Consider the following 21,841-nt stretch of genomic DNA (forward strand, 5'->3'; position numbering starts at 1 on the left):
CAATGGTGTGTGTCTCAATGTGAGTGTGTTTAACTTTTGTGGATCTAATTTTTAAAATGGTCTTGGTTTATAACCAAGGCTCTGTGTTCTCTTGACACATGATTGGTGCATTTTATGCCATAGCTCGGAACTCTTGTAACTGGTCCTGTTAATAACCAATAAAGACAGCAGTGATTGGTTCAAAGAGCAGTGTGCTTTCGTGACACACAACACTGACCCTAGATTTGATGAGAAAAAGGGGCAGCATAGACCCTCTGGTGGGAGACAGTGGGCTGTGTGGGTGGCGGTTACTCAAGCAATCCACTACTAGGCTGCTGTTTCCTGTTGGAACGGGGCTATGTTCAATTCTTTGGACCTACTGACCTCCAGTGGTAAAATGTAAACGCACACTGCTCCTTATTTATGGGTAAGGAATCTCATTTAGGGCTATGTACTGCTGAATGGGCAGACTACTTGACATTATTCAGCCAATTTGATAGGCCTATCTGATTCTGATAGCTTTTCGTTGTCCCTTAGCCTCACTCTTCACATGTTTTTAAAGAAATGTATATTTTACAGAACCCATATTAAAAATAAGAGGAGATATATAAGGAAGAAATTTGAACCACTTGTCACAAGGACCTATAATTTGTCGTAACTTAATTTCATTCAGTTATTCCGGAGGACAATCAGTGTAACCCTGGGAGAAGTTACCGCTTTTAGTGAACCTCGCTTCCCGGAAGCTGGAATTCAGTACAGGAAAATGGCGACTCTGTCAGTGTGCCAGCCGCAGCTCGGAGGTTTCAGTTTCGAAAATTGCAAGAGGTAAGGATTCAGTGACATTTCAAAAAGAGCGGCGCATGTCCACGTGTTTAGTGACTTTTATATTTAGAAATTATTTAGAAATGTATTCTCTGTGTTGAGTTATTTGATTTCGGGCCGCTCCATTCTCTTCACGGCCTCCTCGAATGACTCAGACATTTCTCAACGCTGTTTTTCTTGAGTTTTGTGATGAATGAAAGAATGGGGGGGATTTTACAAAATTATTTCGTAGGCTGCGACAATTTACACGTGGTGATGAATACTCAGTTTTCAAACTCTCAGAAGTAAAAGTTAGCTACATTTTGAGTATTAGCTAGCCTAGCTATAGGGCCAATAGTAGCCAGTCCGTAATAGCCGGCTAACGGAAAACGATGCATACCGTAGTTAGTTGGCTAAGGTAGCCGACTTGCTGGCTAGCTACAAGTTGTTTAGTCACAACCGTGTTGAATTTCTAAATTCAAATACATATTGACTTGTCACATTTTTAGTGTCAAGTTTGACATCCATCTCATTTCCCATTGGCTTGGCTTGCGCTCAACCCGCATCGCTGCCCGCGGATGATACAGCAGATTTTAGTTTGAGACCTATCAATTTACCTGGCCGGATCGTTATCAAATATTGTTGTGTGCAATGGGTGTAGCATATATTTGATTAGCTACATTTGATATTGAATTGGCATACCAACACATTCGTATTCAATTTTACAAGATGCATAGTCATCAAGGGCCCATGTAGTTCTGAAGTCACGTGTCGATGACTGTCTAGCATGCACAATTTCTGACCATGTTTCTGTTGTTTTAGGAATGCAGTCTTGGAAGCTGAAGTTACCAAATTAGGATGCAACATACCATCTGCCCGGAAAACAGGCACCACAATCTGTGGGGTTGTTTTTAAGGTAAGGATAACTTTGTTTACATATTTATTTCACCTCTACCATAGTGATGAAGATAACACTACAAATGTACTGATGATAATACATGCTGCTGTGTTTTCCTGAAGTAGCCTAAATTCAGACTGAGCGCTCTATAATTCCACCATTCCTTTCTTTATCCTGTATGTGGTTAAGTTTGATTTTAATGTATAAAACTCCACATTTGACTCGAGCTATCAAACATTGAGCAAGAAATGCATGCAATATGCCTACAATTACTCTTTTAAAATGAGATATGTATACTTCTTGTTTGAACTAGTTTTTATTTATTTTTCCCTGTAGGATGGGATAGTTCTTGGTGCTGACACCAGGGCCACAGAGGGCATGATTGTGGCAGATAAGAATTGCTCCAAGATCCACTACATCTCCCCAAACATCTAGTAAGTGACCCCTTGTCCAATGTTAGTTTTCTGTTTTAATATTAGTTGTGTGATTTAGGGCTGGGTGATATGGCTAAAATATAATATATGGTATTTTTCACATAATTTATGGTATTTTACAGTTATGTTTTTTAATAATACTAGTTCTGGTTTGAGTATCCTGAGGCTGCATTCATTAGGAGGTGCATTGACGATGTCGTACCCGAAGCAACGATTAAAACATTTCCAAACCAGAAACCGTGAATTGATGGCAGCATTCGCGTGAAACTTAAAGCGCAAACCACTGCTTTTAACCAAGGCAAGGTGACCGGAAACATGACTGAATACAAACAGTGTAGCTTTTCCCTCCGCAAGGCAATCAAACAAGCTAAGTGTCAGTATAGAGACAAAGTAGAGTCGCAATTCAACAGCTCAGACACAAGAGGTGTGTGGTAGGGTCTACAGTCAATCACGGATTACAAAAAGAAAACCAGCCCCGTCGCGGACCAGGATGTCTTGCTCCCAGACAGACTAAATAACTTTTTTGCCCGCTTTGAGGACAATACAGCGCCACTGACATGGCCCGCTACCAAAACCTGCGGACTCTCCTTCATTGCAGTGAGTAAAACATTTAAACGTGTTAACCCTCGCAGGGCTGCAGGCCCAGACAGCATCCCCAGCCGCGTCCTCGGAGCATGCGCAGACCAGCTGGCTGGTGTGTTTACGGACATATTCAATCAATCCTTATCCCAGTCTGCTGTTCCCACATGCTTCAAGAGGGTCACCATTGTCCCTGTTCCCAAGAAAGCTAAGGTAACTGAGCTAAATGACTACTGCCCCGTAGCACTCACTTCCGTCATCATGAAGTGCTTTGAGAGACTAGTCAAGGACTATTTCACCTCCACCCTACATGACACCCTAGACCCACTCCAATTTGCTTACCGCCCAAATAGATCCACAGACGACACAATCGCAACCACACTGCCCTAACCCATCTGGACAAGAGGAATACCTATTTGAGAATGCTGTTCATCGACTACAGCTCAGCATTTAACACCATAGTACCCTCCAAACTCGTCATCAAGCTTGAGACCCTGGGTCTCGACCTTGCCCTGTGCAACTGGGTACTGGACTTCCTGACGGGCTGCCCCCAGGTGGTGAAGGTAGGTAAAAAAACATCTCCACCCCGCTGATCCTCAACACTGGGGCCCCACAAGGGTGCGTTCTGAGCCCTCTCCTGTACTCCCTGTTCACCCACGACTGCGTGGCCATGCACGCCTCCAACTCAATCATCAAGTTTGCAGAAGACACTACAGTGGTATGCTTGATTACCAACAACGACAAGACAGCCTACAGGGAGGAGGCGAGGGCCCTCGGAGTGTGGTGTCAGGAAAATAACCTCACACTCAACATCAACAAAACAAAGGAGATGATTGTGGACTTCAGGAAACAGCAGAGGGAGCACCCCCCTATCCACATCGACGGGACAGTAGTGGAGAGGGTAGTAAGTTAAGTTCCTCGGTGTACACATCACGGACAAACTGAATTGGCCCACCCACACAGACAGTCGTGAAGAAGGCGCAGCAGCGCCTCTTCAACCTCAAGAGGCTGAAGAAATTCGGCTTGTCACCAAAAGCACTCACAAACATCTACAGATGCACAATCGAGAGCATCCTGTCGGGCTGTATCACCGCCTGGTACGGCAACTGCTCCGCCCTCTCCAGAGGCTAGTGAGGTCTGCACAACACATCACCGGGGGAAAACTACCTGCCCTCCAGGACACCTACACCACCCGATGTCACAGGAAGGCCATAAAGATCATCAAGGACAACAACCACCCGAGCCACTGCATATTCACCCCGCTATCACCCAGAAGGCGAGGTCAGTACAGGTGCATCAAAGCAGGGACCGAGAGACTGAAAAACAGCTTCTATCTCAAGGCCATCAGACTGTTAAACAGCCACCATTAACATTGAGTGGCTGCTGCCAACATACTGACTCAACTCCAGCCACTTTAATAATGGAAATTGATGAAAATTGATGTAAAAATGTATCACTAGCCACTTTAAACAATGCCACTTAATATAATGTTTACATACCCTACATTACTCATCTCATATGTATATACTGTACCCTATATCATCTACTGCATCTTTATGTAATACATGTATCACTAGCCACTTTAAACTATGCCACTTTGTTTACATACCCTACATTACTCATCTCGTATATACTGTACTCGATACCATCTACTGCATCTTGCCTATGCCGTTCTGTACCATCACTCATTCATATTTTTTATGTACATATTCTTTATCCCTTTACATGTGTGTGTATAAGGTAGTAGTTTTGGAATTGTTAGATTACTCGTTGGTTATTACTGCATTGTCGGAACTAGAACCTCAAGCATTTCGCTACACTCGCGTTAACATCTGCTAACCATGTGTATGTGACAAATAATTTGATTTGAGTAGTTCATAAAGCACATTTAGACCCCAGGGTGGCAACAGATCAATTACAAGTTATTTCCATGGGGTTTTCTCCATTCTGGTAGTTTTATACTGTTTCAATCCACCTCCAAACAAAATTGTCTGCATTTTCATCACTTTCTGCACTTTTATTATAATTTTCACACTGCTACACAGTGCTGCATTATATGTACAAACATCTAGGCCTAGTTAACTTCTTGCTCCTACTTGAGACGCAGATGTCTCAAGTAGGCACCTGGAAATGCAAATGCGCTACGCTAAATGCTAAATGTACTCGTTAAAACTCAAACGTTCATCAAAATGCACATGCAGGGTATTGAATTAAAGCTACACTCGTTGTGAATCTAGCCAACAAGATTTTTACGTCGCATTCAGGCATTTTGAGGTGTTGCATGCTATCAGATAATCGCTTCTCATGCTTTCGCCGAAAAGCATTTTAAAAATCTGACTTGTTGGCTAGGTTCACAACGAGTGTAGCTTTATTTCAATACTCTGCATGTGCATTTTGATGAACGTTTGAGTTTTAACGAGTACATTTAGCATTTAGCGTAGCGCATTTGCATTTCCAGGTGTCTACTTGAGACATCTGCGTCTCAAGTAGGAGCAAGAAGTTAACTGTTGGAATCATGGAAATAAAATAATTATTCTAATTCTATAGTTGGAATATTGTGGGCAGCACCTTGAATACATTGTTTGACAACAAATGGATCCAGTAAGCCAGGGAGGAATTATTGACAGGGTAGGAACCAAAGTGTAGGTCAGTGTTTCCAGGTGGCCCTATTACATGTTTTCTTACCTCATGTAGCTAGCTAGCTAACATACTCATACTTCGCCTATTCCTCTGATAAGCATATTTGTGCAACAGTATCTTATCTAGCCCTACCCCAGCACTGGTACTAGGCTGTATTAGCTAGCAAGGTTTGCGCTGTGACTCTCTTAGTACATTTAGCAAGCTAGCTAACTAGCGATAAGCATTAGTTGCTAACACAATTTATTTTTGCAGCAACTTGCTATGAAATGACAAACTATCAGACAGTGGAAAGCAGCATGTCACCAACATCTTGTTGCGTCCATCTGATCATGCAAAGTGAACGGCAAGAAAGTGCTCTTGACTCGAGCAACTGCTCTCTCCTTGAGTGACGGGCTGGGCTTGGTGTGGTAAGCGGCATGCAGCAAGAGGAGATGGAGAAAGATGACTCCAGTAACAAACGGGAGTAAACTGTAACATTACACGCGCTGGAGATGCGTATCACATTTAACAAGCCAAACAATAAAATACTGTTATAGAAGGTAAAGTAAAACCCAAACCAGTCCGTGCATCAATACCGGTGTATATAGTCAATTATACGCTGCTCTAATTGTTGGTAAACAGTAATAGAAATAAGGCACCTCGGGGGTTTGTGATATATGACCAATATACCATGGCTACGGGCTGTGTCCAGGCACTCCGCGGTGCGTCGTGCATAAGAACAGACTGTAGCTGTGGTATATTGGCCATATACCCTACCCCCTCGTGCCTTATTGCTTAAATAAGGTAGACTGCCAGCCCTAGGGTGAATGACCTAACAGTGTTGTGGTGTACTTTCTGTGTAACAGGAGTTAAACAATAGACATGTCATTCCCGTTATCTCGGTGCTTCAGTGAACACTGGTTGGAACATGTCCTGCCATTTTAGACTTTAGTATACATCAGAGGCATCACGTGATTTAAAATCAACATTTATTTCAAGTGTGGTTTCATAAATACACATCAACTCCATAATCCTGACCTCCATTTCATCCAGTTGCTGTGGAGCGGGTACGGCAGCAGACACTGAGATGACCACCCAGATCATCTCCTCTAACCTGGAGCTGCACTCCCTCTCTACAAGCCGGCTGCCCCGCGTGGCCACTGCCAACCGCATGCTCAAGCAGATGCTCTTTAGGTATGCCACCTATCCAGCCCCCCCCCCCCCCCCCTGAGTGTCTGTGGACTTTTGCTCCTCCCTAGTACTTGATTGATGAATTAAGGTCACTGATTAGTAAGGGACTCCCCTCACCTGTTTGTCTAGATCTTAATTGAAAGGGGGGGGGAAAACAGCAGACATTTGGCCCTCTAGAATTAGTTAGACAGCCCTGATGTAGAGTAATGCTGGGTGTCTATGTTGTGAAAAGTAGTCAATAGAAGAGAAGGAATAGTTTGATTGTTGCGTTCTCAGATACCAGGGTCACATTGGCGCTGCCCTGGTGCTGGGTGGAGTGGACTGCAACGGGCCCCATCTCTACAGCATCTACCCCCACGGCTCCACTGACAAGCTTCCTTACGTCACTATGGGTGAGTTTACCAGCTAACTACTTCCCTTTTTTGTTCGTTGTTTGTCTTTAATACTGCCATGCTCCACTAGAGGCTGCTGATGTTTGCACTCAACTTTTTCTGAAGCTGTTATTCACAGTTAAACCACATTACAATCTACAGATGTGCTCAATCCTGTCAGATGAGTGTATTGTCAAGTCACTTCAGAGAGAAAATGTGAGTTTGGTAGGCCAGGAAGATTTGTCGAAACCGCCACGAGCACAGACCTCATTTCTATCGCAAGACTAAGCAGGGATCCCATCCGCACGCACATCTACAAACTTCCTACTCACGTCAGTCTACCCTGGTCCAGCTTTTCTGGCTCCATTCAGCTTTACCTCTTTCAGTTGAATGAAAATGGGAAAAGTCGACAAGAGGAGCCATTCTGCAAAATACATACAGAGCTCATTTTTAAGAACAGCTGTGTGGGTTGAAATGAAGGACCCTGGTCAGTTCCCACGTGTACCCCTCATTCCATTGCAGGTATATGAGGACAGTCCCCCCTTTCACCAAACACCTGGTGCCCCAACCCTATCCTCACGTCCGGTTGATGCTTATTCAATTCTGCTGTGGGCGGCATCTTTTCTCCAAAGCTCAGCTAAACCTCGTATTCATTATGTTTGCTGGGTAAGACAATTGCCCCTAGAATTTTAATTGTTTAGGCCGCTTCAAGTGTTAATTGTTGCTCTCAGAGGTTTCCTCCCTGAATATGTTATGAAATGTGGCCTATAAGCGAAAGAAGTCTATCTTAGTCTACAAATTAGGGATGGGAAGTATCTGTATTTTCATATCACTCATCCTGGGATTTACTTTATTTAAAAAAACTGAAAAAGCCCATTGGGCATCTATTACCAAAATGCAAAAACAAATTGAGCTAATAATAGCGAATTTCCATGGCGGCTCCTAGCTAACGAGCGCAAATGAGAGAGAATTATTACATAGACAGGCAGTCCAGCTCATAACGTTATACATATATAGGTAGGTGCTACCAAATGTCATTTTTGGTGAGTTTGGCTATTTTACAAGCGAATGTGAACGAGTGCCTTGTGCAAATGAAGAGAGTACTGGCTCTGGAGCAGCATGTGTTCACACTGTTTGTGTGGAGTCTGGACTCACCAGGGCAATGGGCCTGTCTGCTCTGTTCGGAGAAGATGGGGGAGGAGCAGACAGGCTGAGAATGGAGAGGAGAAAAAACGCAAGGAAATCAAAAGGTGGCAGCTGTACAGAACTCATCCAAAAGGCTTTGACTTCTCAAACACGGCAGAAAGCCAACACAATATGATGCCCCGTCACCTTATTAATTCAGCCATTTACTTAGTTAACGTGACCCCTGAGTTTAACTTGGTAGTTAGCGCAGAATTCTTAAATTTACATGCAGGGAAAAAAGATAAAACGCATATGAGAAACACTACAAGTCAGTTTGTAAAAACGTTGCCCTGCTAAAGCTGTGCCGGTCAACTTTTTAAGTGCTGGTATTGTGAAGTGGAAAAGTCTATGTGCAACAACTGCTCAGCCTTGAAGTGGTAGGCCACCCAAGCTCATAGAAGTGGACTGCCGAGTACTGAAGTGTGCAGCACGTACAAATCCTCTGTCCTCTGTTGCAACACTCACTACTGAGTTCCAAACTGCCTCTGGAAGCAACGTCAGCACAAGAACTCTTAGTTCTGGAGCTTCATGAAATGTGTCACTATGGCTGAGCAGCCGCACCCAAGCCTGAGATCACCATGCTCGATACCAAGCATCGGCTGAAGTGGTGTAAAGCTCGTCACCATTGGACTATGGAGGAGTGGGAACATGTTCTCTGGAGTGATGAATCACGCTTCACCATCTTGGAGTCCGACGGACGAATCTGGGTTTGGCAGATGCCAGGAGAACACTACCTACCCGAATGCGTAGTACCAAAGTTTTGTGTGGGAGGAATAACAGTGAGGCTGTTTTCCATATTTGGGGCTAGGCCCCTTAGTTCCAGTGAAGGAAATCTTAACACTACAGCATACAATGACATTCTAGACGATTCTGTGATTCCAACTTTGTGGCAACAATTTGGGGAAGGCCCTTTCCTGTTTCAGCATGATAATGCCCCCGTGCACAAAGCGAGGTCCATACAGACAGGGTTTGTCGAGATCGGTGTGGAAGAACTTACCTGACCTTCACAGAGCCCTGACCTCAACCCCATCAGACACCTTTGGGATGAATTGGAACGGCGACTGCAAGCTAGGCCTAATTGCCCGACCTCACTAATGCTCTTGTGGAAGCAAGTCCCTGCAGCAATGTTCCAACATCTAGTGGAAAGCCTTCCCAGAAGAGTGGGGGCTGTTGCAGCAGCAAAGGGAGGACCAATTCCATATGAATGATTTTGGAATGAGATGTTCGATGAGCAGGTGTCCACATACTTTAGGTTGTCGGTATGTAGGCTATCTTCCTAGTTGCACATCCCTGATCACCTGAAACAAAAAACAACAGACTTTCAATATAAAACGCGACCCCTGTCAATACACAGCTGGAGTCACCTGCTCCCACTTTCTACGGTTGTGCTATTTACAAACACTTGACTGGCTCAACTGTTCTGGGGAACTACGGTCAGCTTCATAATGTAAAATAATGTGACCGGTGAAATGAAGAACGCAAGCTGCTTTAACTCCTAAAATATTGCACAAGTTGACTGCAGATATTTACTTAAGTAGCTACAAATATTTAAATGTATAGAAAAACGTCAAAGAAATTGGTTTGACTTTATTGAAAAACCATCATGTCTATTTATACACAGTATATACCGCCCAAGCCTACTACAAATAGTTTTTTCTTTACTCGTTTTGGAGAATGTTGCTTCATTGTACGAACTGGCTTTCTTTCGTTTGTGGTGATTTTTAAACAAGTGTATCTCCTTCATATTGGACTCTGGTATTTCTCTACTGAGCTACGTGGAAGCGGAGGGAATTTGGCTGAATATTCAGCCACATGAATAATAGAAGCTTGTTTTAAATCCAGTCACTAATATAGGGGGCATGTGAGGATTGGGAGAAAGGAAGAGGTTACACACACACTTCCTGCCTCTCTCCGAGAATCGCTTTCCCCGGCGTTTACTCAGGAGGCGTGAGGCCGTCACTTGAAAGGCTGTTGTGCTGACAAAGAACCTATGGGGGTTCTTTCACTACACCTTTCCAGCCAACGCTGCAAGATTGTCTGCTTTCTCAGACTTTCCATGAAAATGTAAGAAACTGGGGGGGCTCGCTACATATGAAAGTCTCCTTTTTTCTCCCACTCCTTATATTGTTATTTTACTATTTGTTTTTTCATTTAATAAAAAAAAATGTTTTTATTTTGTCCCTTCCTACTCTATATACAATAAATATCAACCTCTTAACCCCTCTGTTTTTCTCCCTCATTTATACCAACCCACTCCCCTTCTCCACCTTCTCTCCCTCTACTATATTTTTGTCTCGTTCCCCCTCTCCGGCCCGGCTCATTCATATTCATGTATCAGTATGTTGCATGTCAGCGAGCCGAGGCCTCATATTAGGGAGTCCCACCAGGAGCTCATGTCTGCCCCTTCTAGAGAGTGAAACATGCATGAGAAATGATCAATGGCCTCCTCACATTCCCAGCCGGCACCAATGTCAATTGAATATCGTGCATGTAGTGGAAGTCTCACCATACCATTTTAGAGCCCAGTGACTGATGAGCCAGGGTAACCAGCAGAGAGCCCGGTGACTGACTGATGAGCCCGGTGACTGACTGATGAGCCCGGGGACTGACTGACTGAGCCCGGGTAACCAGCAGAGAGCCCGGCGACTGACTGATGAGCCCGGGTAACCAGCAGAGAGCCCGGTGACTGACTGATGAGCCCGGGTAACCAGCAGAGAGCCCGGTGACTGACTGATGAGCCCGGGTAACCAGCAGAGAGCCCGGTGACTGACTGACTGAGCCCGGATAACCAGCAGAGAGCCCGGTCACTGACTGATGAGCCCGGTCACTGACTGATGAGCCCGGTCACTGACTGATGAGCCCGGTCACTGACTGATGAGCCCGGGGACTGACTGATGAGCCCGGGGACTGACTGATGAGCCCGGGTAACCAGCAGAGAGCCCGGTGACTGACTGATGAGCCCGGGTAACCAGCACAGAGCCCGGTGACTGACTGATGAGCCCGGGTAACCAGCAGAGAGCCCGGTGACTGACTGATGAGCCCGGGTAACCAGAGCCATGTTCAGTAGGCACGAAGTGGAAGGAAACTCTGAACCGGAGTGTTACAGGGAGGTGCCATCGGTACTTGTCCAATAAGAAACTGTAATTAGTGTTTCCTGTTGCAAACCGGTGTGCCATAGCAAACTCGACAGGATAGCTAGAGACCAGAATGCCTATGTGAGCTTACTATGGCTCACATTAAAAAAACTTGAATGTTGAGTGTAGACTTTAGATAAACATTGGGGGCTTTGGCTCAACGGCCATGCTTTCACACATTTTGTTCCGTTTTTAAGTCAACCTATTACCTCCATCGAACCATTTAGATGGTCTCCAGGCCTTTTACTCTCCTCTTCACCTTCTACTGTACTGGCAAATCACAATGAAACTCAGCCAGTGCAACTCCTTAATGACTCCCCTGGCAACCTGGCTATAAAACACCAGACAGCGGCCGCACACGGAGAGGAAGATGGCATGATGGATGCTGTGGGGTTAAGGAGAGAGGGGAGAAGGTATGGTAGAAAATGACTCTTCTGTTGTAAAAGAGACACAGCTGTAGAGAAGTCCTAATGGCCAGTCTCCACCAAAACAAAGGGATTCTTCAACTTCCTGCTTCTTGCTTTTGTCACAGCTAAGCACTTTCTTCAGCGAGCTAATTGCCCGCCACATCTGAGGCGCTTTAGAAAATGGACTCCAGGCGCGTCGTTACATAGTGTTTCTTTAAGAAGTGGGCGTTGGAAACGAACAGTCAGCTGAAACCTGAACCAGACATTCAGTCATGGTTACCAGGAGGGACCTTTGTAAGCATTTTTGAAAGTGGTGCTTTTCAAACTTTGTATGGTCCTCAACATTTTACTTTCCGCTGCGACTGTCGTAAACCATTTGGCCCATGTCTTAGTAAGTTGACCCTTAGTCTTGTCTTGGTCACTGGTAAAAAAAAAAAATCTTCGATGGTTTAATTCTGGTCACTCCAAAAGTCATTAACCATGCAGTTTTTGTGTTTCTCTGTTCTCTCATAGGTTCTGGCTCTCTGGCTGCCATGGCTGTGTTTGAGGACCGCTATAAGCAAGACATGGAGGTGAGTTGGACCTGGCCCATCCGCCATTTTGTACATCCACGCATCATCTTCATGTATCAAAATGGAGGAATACATGGCCATGCACATATTTTAAACCACAATAGTCTAAACAAACCCGCAATTTGAAACAAGTCGACTATGCTTACGACAACAGAGAATATACACCTGCTTTACCTCATTGTGAAGCTCCTCTGGATTTGGCGAAGCCCTGGGTCAACGGTATGGATAGTCATGTTATGAGCATATACATCTAAGCCACTTTGTCCTGTTGGACTCCAGCATTTAACTCTCCCTCCAAGATGGTACAGTTTGGCTGTATGGCTCGGTCACGGCAAGGCCCTGGGTGTTAGTGGTTGGAAATGGGGCCACAGTTCTCCTCTCAGTGGACTCCCGTTAAACTGATCACCACGCACACAAATAATCATGCTACATACACAGTGCTGTGATGGTCATGGAATTTTGGGTGACAGTTGTTTATGTGATGTGTTCACCCTAGTTATGAGGGTTATTTTCATGACTATACAATTACCGTGCCAGCCCTACATAGTGTCACGCCAACACATCCCTACACACAATATATTTTATCCTACCTCCCACACTGGTGTCTATATAAATCCTGGCTCTATTTCTGCCTCTCCATCGCCGATTCACCCAAAGAGGAACTTTTTATCCTCTTTTTAAGTGCCATCAAAGGCTTTGCTGAACAAGGAAGCAGAAATATACCACAGTCGTTTTTGCTATTCGCACATCTTCAGTTGGGTTGTAGGGGGAGGGAGGCGTGCGTGTGTCTGTGCGCAGTTATACAAGTTATCAGAATGCTATTGTATTTTATGGCAACCTGAGTAATGGAGACTGTCATACACTCAGAACCTGGCTTCACGTGTGTGTGTGTGGCCGGAGAGAGCAGAGCAGCAGACATCCCGGGGGTCTCTACTCCCTCAACGGGTGTTAGCTAGCTACCTGTCCCAGGGCACAATTGGAGCCAGGATAATGGAGGGAACCAATAATAGAAAAACAGTAATTGGGGGTGAGAGGATAGGGAGGAGTGGAGTTGCCCCCCCCCCCCGTTTTTGTTTTTCGTAACCTTTTGTCTCTGTCGTTCCATTGAAGTAGGGCTTTCAGGTGCATCAACCTGCAACGTTTCAATGGAGTGAACATGCTGGTAATCAACATCCATTTGAAGATGGCGGAAGGCTGCTGTGGTTGTTGCTCTTGGCACATACTGTAGCGAATTCCCCGGAGACGCCTGTCACAGAGCAACTTCTACTGAATTAAAGGCATTAACGGGGTTTTGTGCTAGTGTTTATATGGAGGCTTTTGTTGCAGTGTTGTTATTGAAGGGTTCAGGTGTTTCTCATTGAGGGTGGAGATTGGGGTCATGGACTGCCTATCATTGGGGCAGTGGCCATCTACAGTGCCTTGGGAAAGTATTCACCTCCCTTGGCATTTTTCCTGTTTTGTTGGCTTACAACCTGGAATTAAAATATATTTTGGGGGGGTTTATCATTTGATTTACACAACTTTGAAGATGCTAATTATTTTTTAGGGTGAAACGCATAAAATATGACAAGAAAACAGAACTTGAGTGTGCATAACTATTCCCCCTCCAAGTCAATACTTTGTAGAGCCACCTTCTGCAGCAATTACAGCTGCAAGTCTCTTGGGATATGTCTCTAAACTTGGCACATCTAGCCACTGGGATTTTTGCCCATTCTTCAAGGCAAAACTGCTCCAGCGCCTTCAAGTTGGATGGGTTCCTGCTGGTGTACAGCAATCTAAGTCATACCACAGATTTTCTCTGGAAGACAAACAGGTTTCCATCAAGAATTTCCCGGTATTTAGCGACATCCAACATTCCTTCAAATCTGACCAGTTTCCCAGTCCCGGCCAATGGGGAAAAACAGCATGATGCTGCCACCACCATGCTTCACTGTGGGGATGGTGTCCTCTGGGTGATGAGAGGTGTTGGGTTTGCGCCAGACATAGCGTTTTCCTTGATGGCCAATAAGCTCAATTTTAGTCTCATCTGACCGGAGTACCACCTTCCATATGTTTGGGGAGTCTCTCACATGCCTATTGGCGAACACCAAACGTGTTAGCTTATTTTTTTTCTTTAAGCAATGGCTTTTTTGGGCCACTCTTCCATAAAGCCCACCTCTGTGGAGTGTACGACTTAAAGTGGTCCTATGGACAGATACTCCAATCTCCGATGTGGAGCTTTGCAGCATCTCCAGTGTTATCTTTGGTCTCTTTGTTGCCTCTGATTAATGCCCTCTTTGCCTGGTCTGTGGGTTTTGGTGGGCGGCCCTCTCTTGGCAGGTTTGTTGTGGTGCCAAATTCTTTACATTTTATAATCATGGATTTAATGGTGCTCCGTGGGATGTTCAAAGTTTCTGATATTTTTTTATTATCAAATCCCGATCTGTACTTCTCCACAACTTTGTCCCTGACCTGTTTGGAGAGCTCCTTGGTCTTCATGGTGCCCCTTGCTTAACCTCTCTGGGATATGTGGGACAGTAGCATCCCACCTGGCCAAAAGCCAGGGAAAATGCAGGGCGCCAAATTCAAATAAATTACTATAGAAATCAAACTTTCATTAAATCACACATGCAAGATAGCAAATTAAAGCTACACTTGTTGTGAATCCAGCCAACATGTCAGAATTCAAAAAAGGCTTTTTGGCGAAAGCAAACGATGCTATTATCTGAGGATAGCACCTCCGTAAACAAAGACCCTGCAGGCGCGACAACGCAGAAATCAAAATATAATTCATGCCTTACCTTTGACAAGCTTCTTTTGTTGGCACTCCAATATGTCCCATAAACATCACAAATGGTCCTTTTGTTCGATTTAATTCCATCGATATACACTGCTCAAAAAAATAAAGGGAACACTAAAATAACACATCCTAGATCTGAATGAATGAAATATTCTTATCAAATACTTTTTTCTTTACATAGTTGAATGTGCTGACAAAAAAAATCACACAAATTATCAATGGAAATCAAATTAATCAACCCATGGAGGTCTGGATTTGGAGTGACACTCAAAATTTAAAGTGGAAAACAACACTACAGGCTGATCCAACTTTGATGTAATGTCCTTAAAACAAGTCAAAATGAGGCTCAGTAGAGTGTGTGGCCTCCACGTGCCTGTATGACCTCCCTACAACGCCTGGGCATGCTCCTGATGAGGTGGCGGATGGTTTCCTGAGGGATCTCCTCCCAGACCTGGACTAAAGCATCCGCCAACTCCTGGACAGTCTGTGGTGCAACGTGGCGTTGGTGGATGGAGCGAGACATGATGTCCCAGATGTGCTCAATTGAATTCAGGCCTGGGGAACGGGCGGGCCAGTCCATAGCATCAATGCCTTCCTCTTGTGCAGGAACTGCTGACACACTCCAGCCACATGAGAGGTCTAGCATTGTCTTGCATTAGGAGGAACACCGGGCCAACCGCACCAGCATATGGTCTCACAAGGGGTCTGAGGATCTCATCTCGGTACCTAATGGCAGTCAAGCTACCTCTGGCGAGCACATGGAGGGCTGTGCGGCCCCCCAAAGAAATGCCACCCCATGACTGACCCACCGCCAAACCGGTCATGCTGGAGGATGTTGCAGGCAGCAGAATGTTCTCCACGGCGTCTCCAGACTCTGTCACGTGCTCAGTGTGAACCTGCTTTCATCTGTGAAGAGCACTGGGCACCAGTGGCGAATTTGCCAATCTTGGTGTTCTCTGGCAAATGCCAAACGTCCTGCACAGTGTTGGGCTGTAAGCACAACCCCCACCTCTGGACGTCGGGCCCTCATACCACCCTCATGGAGTCTGTTTCTGACCGTTTGAGCAGACACATGCACATTTTTTATTTTTTATTTCGCTTCACCAATTTGGATTATTTTGTGTATGCCCATTACATGAAATCCAAATAAAAATCCATTTAAATTACAGGATGTAATGCAACAAAAAATAGGAAAAATGCCATGGGGGGTGAATACTTGTGCAAGGCACTGTAGTTGAGTGCATGTACATACATCAAGAAAAGTGCTCTGATGTGGGCCCAGTGTACTCCTTCGCATCTTCAACCCTTGTCCTACTCCAACCTGCGTAGCAGGCTGAGGTTGAGGTGCTGTTCCTTCCTGTCACGGCCTGGTTCAGTACTGTTCAAGCCGCCGCCTCTGGTCCCCCAGAGAGCAGTAGAGTACAGGCCCTGGGCCCAGTAAGATGGATGACCCATAGCCAGAGTGACACTCCACCAGTCTGTCTGATTTATGAAGTGCCCCTCTGCTCCTCTGTGGGACTGAGGAGGTTTTATGAGACGGCGTGAAAGTGTCAGTCTCTTCTAGGCCTATATACTTCCCCAGTGTTTTTATATATATTTCTCTACTCTTTCTCTCCTGGAGAATAAACAGTAACCCTGCTTATCTATTCTCGACATGAGATGTCATGAACTGTGTTTTGTTGTAAATCTCTTTCTGAGCCTAGTGATCTTAAAGTGAGTGGTGTGTGATGTTACGGGCTAATCTGGGGACCTGCTCCAACAACATGTTTCTCCGTTAACTATTCTAACTGTGCCAGAAGGGGCTCCGTTGTGTGTTGGAGAAACACTGCCAGTGTCACCTAGTGTATTATTGACTTGTCGCTCTATACTGATCATCAAAATCTGGTTTAGCATCTGACTGACTTGCAGATATTTTTTTATTCTGCTGTTTTCTTGACCCCACCCCAGACCTCCTTTTCTATCCTCATTAGCAGCAAGTTGAAATGGCTCTAAACCAGGACAGACAGCTGGAACACGCCTTGTCATTTTCCTCCCCTTGTCACTCAACCTCCACTTCCTGCATCTCCACACACAACACGACTTCTAGTTATTACAAATGGAATATGACAAGAAGTCGGGGGGGTACCGGCTGCGTACCAATATGTAAAGGGGTGTCTGGTAAAGGGGTCTCCATGGGAAAGCGGTGTAGTAAACTGCTGCTTTTATTTGGCACGTGGCCCAATTAGAGATCAAGCCTGCCCCCCGTTCCCGGGAGTCGCCAATACCCTGAAGACGACAGATGTTGAACACTGTCTTCTGTGGCATATTTAATATGGTTATGAAATATTGAAATGGTGTGTGTTGGTGCCGTGGGGAGGCTGTATTATAATGTGGGGCAGGAGGCAGCAGTTATGTTGTTCACACACTGATTGCAGGGGAATACATGTGTCTCAAGTGTGCGTTTACACACTAAAGTGTGCATTTTTATTTCACTCGAGTCTTACTTGAGATGGGTCTCTCAAACTGGGCTTTTCAGTTTACAGGTAGGATCTTTTGGATTGTCTCCTATACGGTACATAATTAACATGCTTGATTTGACTTAGCTAGATGGACTATTTTATATTCTTGTCAGGGTCCATGATATTTTAAGTCCAACCCAGAGCTGGCAGCCATGTTGAATGATGTCATGGGTATATGGCAATGTAGATATCAATGTTATTATAGTGAACTAAAACTAATAAGGAAAAAACTATTTAGTGAACTGAAATAAAATAACAAACCAGTTTGAAAAACTGAAACTCTACAGATATTCTACAAGTTTGAGTGGCGAATCGAAAGCAACTGACTAGACGAAGTCGTGAAATTGGAGGTGCATCTGTGACAGCCAAAAGTCGGACACTAAGGCTCAGATCAGCATGGCAGTGTTGCATTGTTTATAAAAGGTTTTCTTTTAGAATGTCAAAATAAGTATGTATCTAACCCCATATCACACATTCACAATCTGAAATGATAATATACAGGGAGTCTACAAAACATTAGGAACACCTGCTCTTTCCATGAGACTCCGGGGAAAGCTATTATCCCTTATTGGTCACCTGTTAAATCTATTTCAATCATTGTAGATGAAGGGGAGGAGACCAGTTAAAGAAGGATTTTTAACTCTTGAGATAAATATTTTGTCTTGCATGTTTCACTTAAGTGCCTTTGCCTTTGAACGGGGTATGGTAGTAGGTGCCAGGCGCACCGGTTTGTGTCAAGAACTGCAACGCTGCTGTGTTTTTCACACTGATGAATATTTTCTCGTCTTCAGACCAATCAAAAGCAGGCAGTGCTTTGACCAATGGCAGAGAGGAAGGACGCAATGATTAATTTTCTCAGGTAGTTTTAGCAAGGTAAATCAATATTAACTTAATGCAAAACATTAGGAAATGTAGCTGGCTACATTCTTTCTATGGTAAACATAATATATCTGACGGCCGTGCATCGTTTTTGCAAAAAAAGAACTTGCACTTTCATAGTAAGCTGATTTACTGTGTGGCTGCTAGCCAAATAGTGTTGCACTTCTGTTGTCTAATGAAAACAATGCTATTTTTTTCTGCTAAATGTTTTTGCATAAATGTATTTTGTGATAAACTAGAGTTGCATGGCCCTGATCACTCCACTTGAAGCAAAAACAAAAAAATACCTTTCAATATAAAACGCAGGTGAAATGATTTAAGACGCAGCTTTTTTTGATGGGCTGCATTTTGAAAATGCAGATTTCCCCTGGTCTTTGTCTCTCCTGTATCATAAATCATATTTTAGGAACTAGGGTGTCTCTCAGCCCCACAGCAGCTGCCAGACTATGCTGAATAATTGATGAAACTGTGGACACACGGACGCTTTGTAGAAACATAGCAGTCTCTTTCTCACCCACACCAGTACCACACACCCTGACTAGTAGTGTGGTTCCTCCAGCGACCATGGACTGTTGAGGGTTTTGTGTTACTCTGAGTGGTGCTGTTTAAAAACACACCAGGTGTCTTCTGGTGTCTGTGTAATGAAGTCCCAGTAGGCCACCCAGACCACTGCTGGTTAGAGAACCATGACCCAGCCCCTGCTAAAACCTTAGCACTGTGCTGGTGGTGTCACACACTGGGGATTAGGACAAACACACTCTGAGGATATTTCTTAAAATCTTGTGTGTGTTTGCGCAAGAGAATTAGACTGCTCAGGTTTCCACACAGCTAGGGGTGTGTGCACTACTCATCTCTTCTCATCCAGTCAGATGTGTTCTGCGTTGTGTCTGTTGATATTACCTGAATAAAACAGTCTGTTCCATGATAGAACAAACTACTTTAGGCCCTCGGCTGTCTGCAAACCTAAACCAATCTCTTCCATGCTAGATGAGACACAAGCTGTGGGCAAAGTGTTGCCGGCGGCAGTTGAAGCTAGTGGATATTAGATGCATCCCTACCGGGAACAATTTTCCTGTTTAGGATGTCGGAATGGTAGGAAGACATTTTGGCATGTTGTTTAATTACCGTAGTCATCTCTCTCTCTCTGCAGGGTTAGACTTAAAACCAAGTTAGCCTTATTAAATCCCAGTGGGGGTAAAAACAACAATGAAATTAAGATATATTGAACAGCTGTGTAAATTGTAATTCTGTGAGTGGGATCGTAACCATGGTGTTCTTGTGGACAGACACTAGTGGAGTTTGATACGCGGTCACCAAGTAACGGCTAAATATGCTTATTTAGCAGATGTCTTTAACCTTAGTACGTGACGGGGTACTCCTTCCTGCAACATCAGCTACCTTAACATAGTCAAACCTTTAACTTGTCAAAACAGAGGGACTGCTGGTCTTAAAGGCCCCTGTAGCAGGGCTGAACTTTAACACTCAGACTACAGAGGAAAGGCCATGAGTCTGACACACTGCATTTTGTCTTTTTAATTTGATTTATTTTTCAATTCTTTGTCAGAATGTGTCTCAACTCCTCACACCCCCATTAAACGCCAAGGTGAATTATGAAGCGCTCTTCCTCCCAGATACTAGATGAAGAGCTCTGAGGTGGCGGTGGCCTCCACTGTGGAGTCTGGTAGAGCTCACCGGGGAGCACGTCTCCTCCGTTAGCCATTGTGTTAAAACGCTCTGGCTGAGGAGGACCATTTATCTTGCGTGATGTGACAGATGCATTTATCACATGGCCTGGAGAGGATGGGGGGGACGCTTGAAAATTAGCATTTAGCTCTACAGTACTTCAGGAAGGCGCTACTGCTCTTAGCGATGATGGTCAATAGAGGGAGCTCTTGCTTTTCCCATGGTGTTTGTAGATGGGTGGGAATCCCCACACTACTTCTTGCTCAGCTTGAGTTGTCATCTTTCATAAGAAGCCCCAGCTATAGCCTGATCCAGACACAACCATGTGACCTGTGCAGAAGGTTTATATGTAGGGCTGCTCTACCCCTCCATCCTGAGCAGTAGTGGAATAAGCATTGGATTAATTCACTCGGTACATGAAGAGATGATATTGATCATGTTTACAATAATGATTGTTGTTTTTCCTCTCCTCAGGAGGAAGATGCCAAGCGGCTGGTTCGGGACGCCATTGCGGCTGGCATCTTCAACGACCTTGGCTCCGGCAGCAACATTGACCTGTGTGTCATCACCAAGGGCAGGGTGGACTACCTGAGGCCTCACGACATGGCCAACAAGAAGGGTGTCCGGTAAGGCCACCTACCCACCAACAGTCCCCACAATCTCCCCTCAATAGTCCCCATATTTTGATCAATTATTTGTCCTCATGTCCCTTCACTTGTCACCTTAATGTGGTTCCCATGTCCCATCAGTGTTATTGGTCCCCACTTGGTCACAGCAGTCTCATTCAGTCTGGAGAACAGTTGCTTGCTGACTGGATTGCCTCGTCAATACAAGCACAATAACAAATGGCACAAATTTGTTCATATTTTGAGTGCAAGAACATTTGCATGGTTCGAGTATTATTCCTTCCCAAACCCTTATTCACCCATGACAGAGGATGTTTTCCCCCACCGCAGTGCTTTGTTGTTAATCATTCAATTTCTGAATGAGTTCTAGTTATTGGCGTCCTTTTTTAATTTGTTAAGAATGTATTGTTGAGTTGCATTGTTGGTAATGAATCATCTGTAATGGCACGGCGAATGACCCATCCCTTTGGCCTGTTCTGTTTGAAGATGTGTGTATGAGCATGAAGCCTTGCCCCACCAGTGAGTAATAAATACCTAGTTCTGTGTGGAGTGCTCTAGACTTTAACCATAGCATTTTGTCTCACCCACCTGAAGACTCTTGTTTGACTACTAACCCACTTAACCCAGCAAGTTTGCTTCTCGTGACCTCTGCTGCTTGTTCAATTTCATAGAACTAAGTTGCACGTTTGTTTTTTGTGGTAAACTCCAAAAAGCACAGTGGCACAGTGCTAGAGAGAAATGCATTCTCCAAAGTCACGTGACTCATGGAAGCCATTTTTGTGTTTTACATTGTATTTTACAGCCAAGAACTAGCTCCCAGAGGCTCATCAGACCAGTTTATGCTGTATTGAATAATGTGTGCATATATATATATTTTTTAAATTAGAATCTAATTCCTTTATTTATCCAATCAGAACCGGTAATTACAAGTACAAGCAAGGAACAACCGGAGTCCTGACGAAGTCCGTGATCAAATTGGATCTGGAGGTGGTTGAGGAGACGGTTCAGACTATGGATACCTCTTGAAGCCTCACCGGAACATTCTGATGTTTTCCCTGTTGTTACTTCCCAAATTCGCCTTTACTTCCTTCAGTGGAGATGGCATGTTTTTCCATGGTTTAAAATAAAGTTTGCGTTGAGTCTTCAATGTCTCCTAAGTGTTTTGTGACGATGCCATCTCAAATGGTATGTAATTGCTTAGCTAGC

The 21,841-nt window shown here is 44.5% G+C and overlaps 1 protein-coding gene across 1 annotated transcript; it reads left to right on the forward strand.

The window, feature by feature from the left end:
- The first annotated feature begins 630 nt into the window (after nucleotides 1-630).
- LOC139408361 (proteasome 20S subunit beta 7) lies at nucleotides 631-21,779 on the forward strand. The gene is made up of 8 exons (XM_071152136.1): nucleotides 631-804; nucleotides 1,603-1,696; nucleotides 2,015-2,112; nucleotides 6,364-6,504; nucleotides 6,778-6,893; nucleotides 12,112-12,170; nucleotides 20,484-20,635; nucleotides 21,550-21,779. Exons 1-8 carry the CDS (start codon nucleotides 743-745, stop codon nucleotides 21,659-21,661), a joined length of 834 nt encoding a protein of 277 aa, XP_071008237.1. The 5' UTR covers nucleotides 631-742; the 3' UTR covers nucleotides 21,662-21,779.
- The last annotated feature ends 62 nt before the right edge of the window (nucleotides 21,780-21,841 follow it).

Source organism: Oncorhynchus clarkii, chromosome 5 (genome assembly GCF_045791955.1).
Source record: "Oncorhynchus clarkii lewisi isolate Uvic-CL-2024 chromosome 5, UVic_Ocla_1.0, whole genome shotgun sequence".
Classification (NCBI taxonomy): domain Eukaryota; kingdom Metazoa; phylum Chordata; class Actinopteri; order Salmoniformes; family Salmonidae; genus Oncorhynchus; species Oncorhynchus clarkii.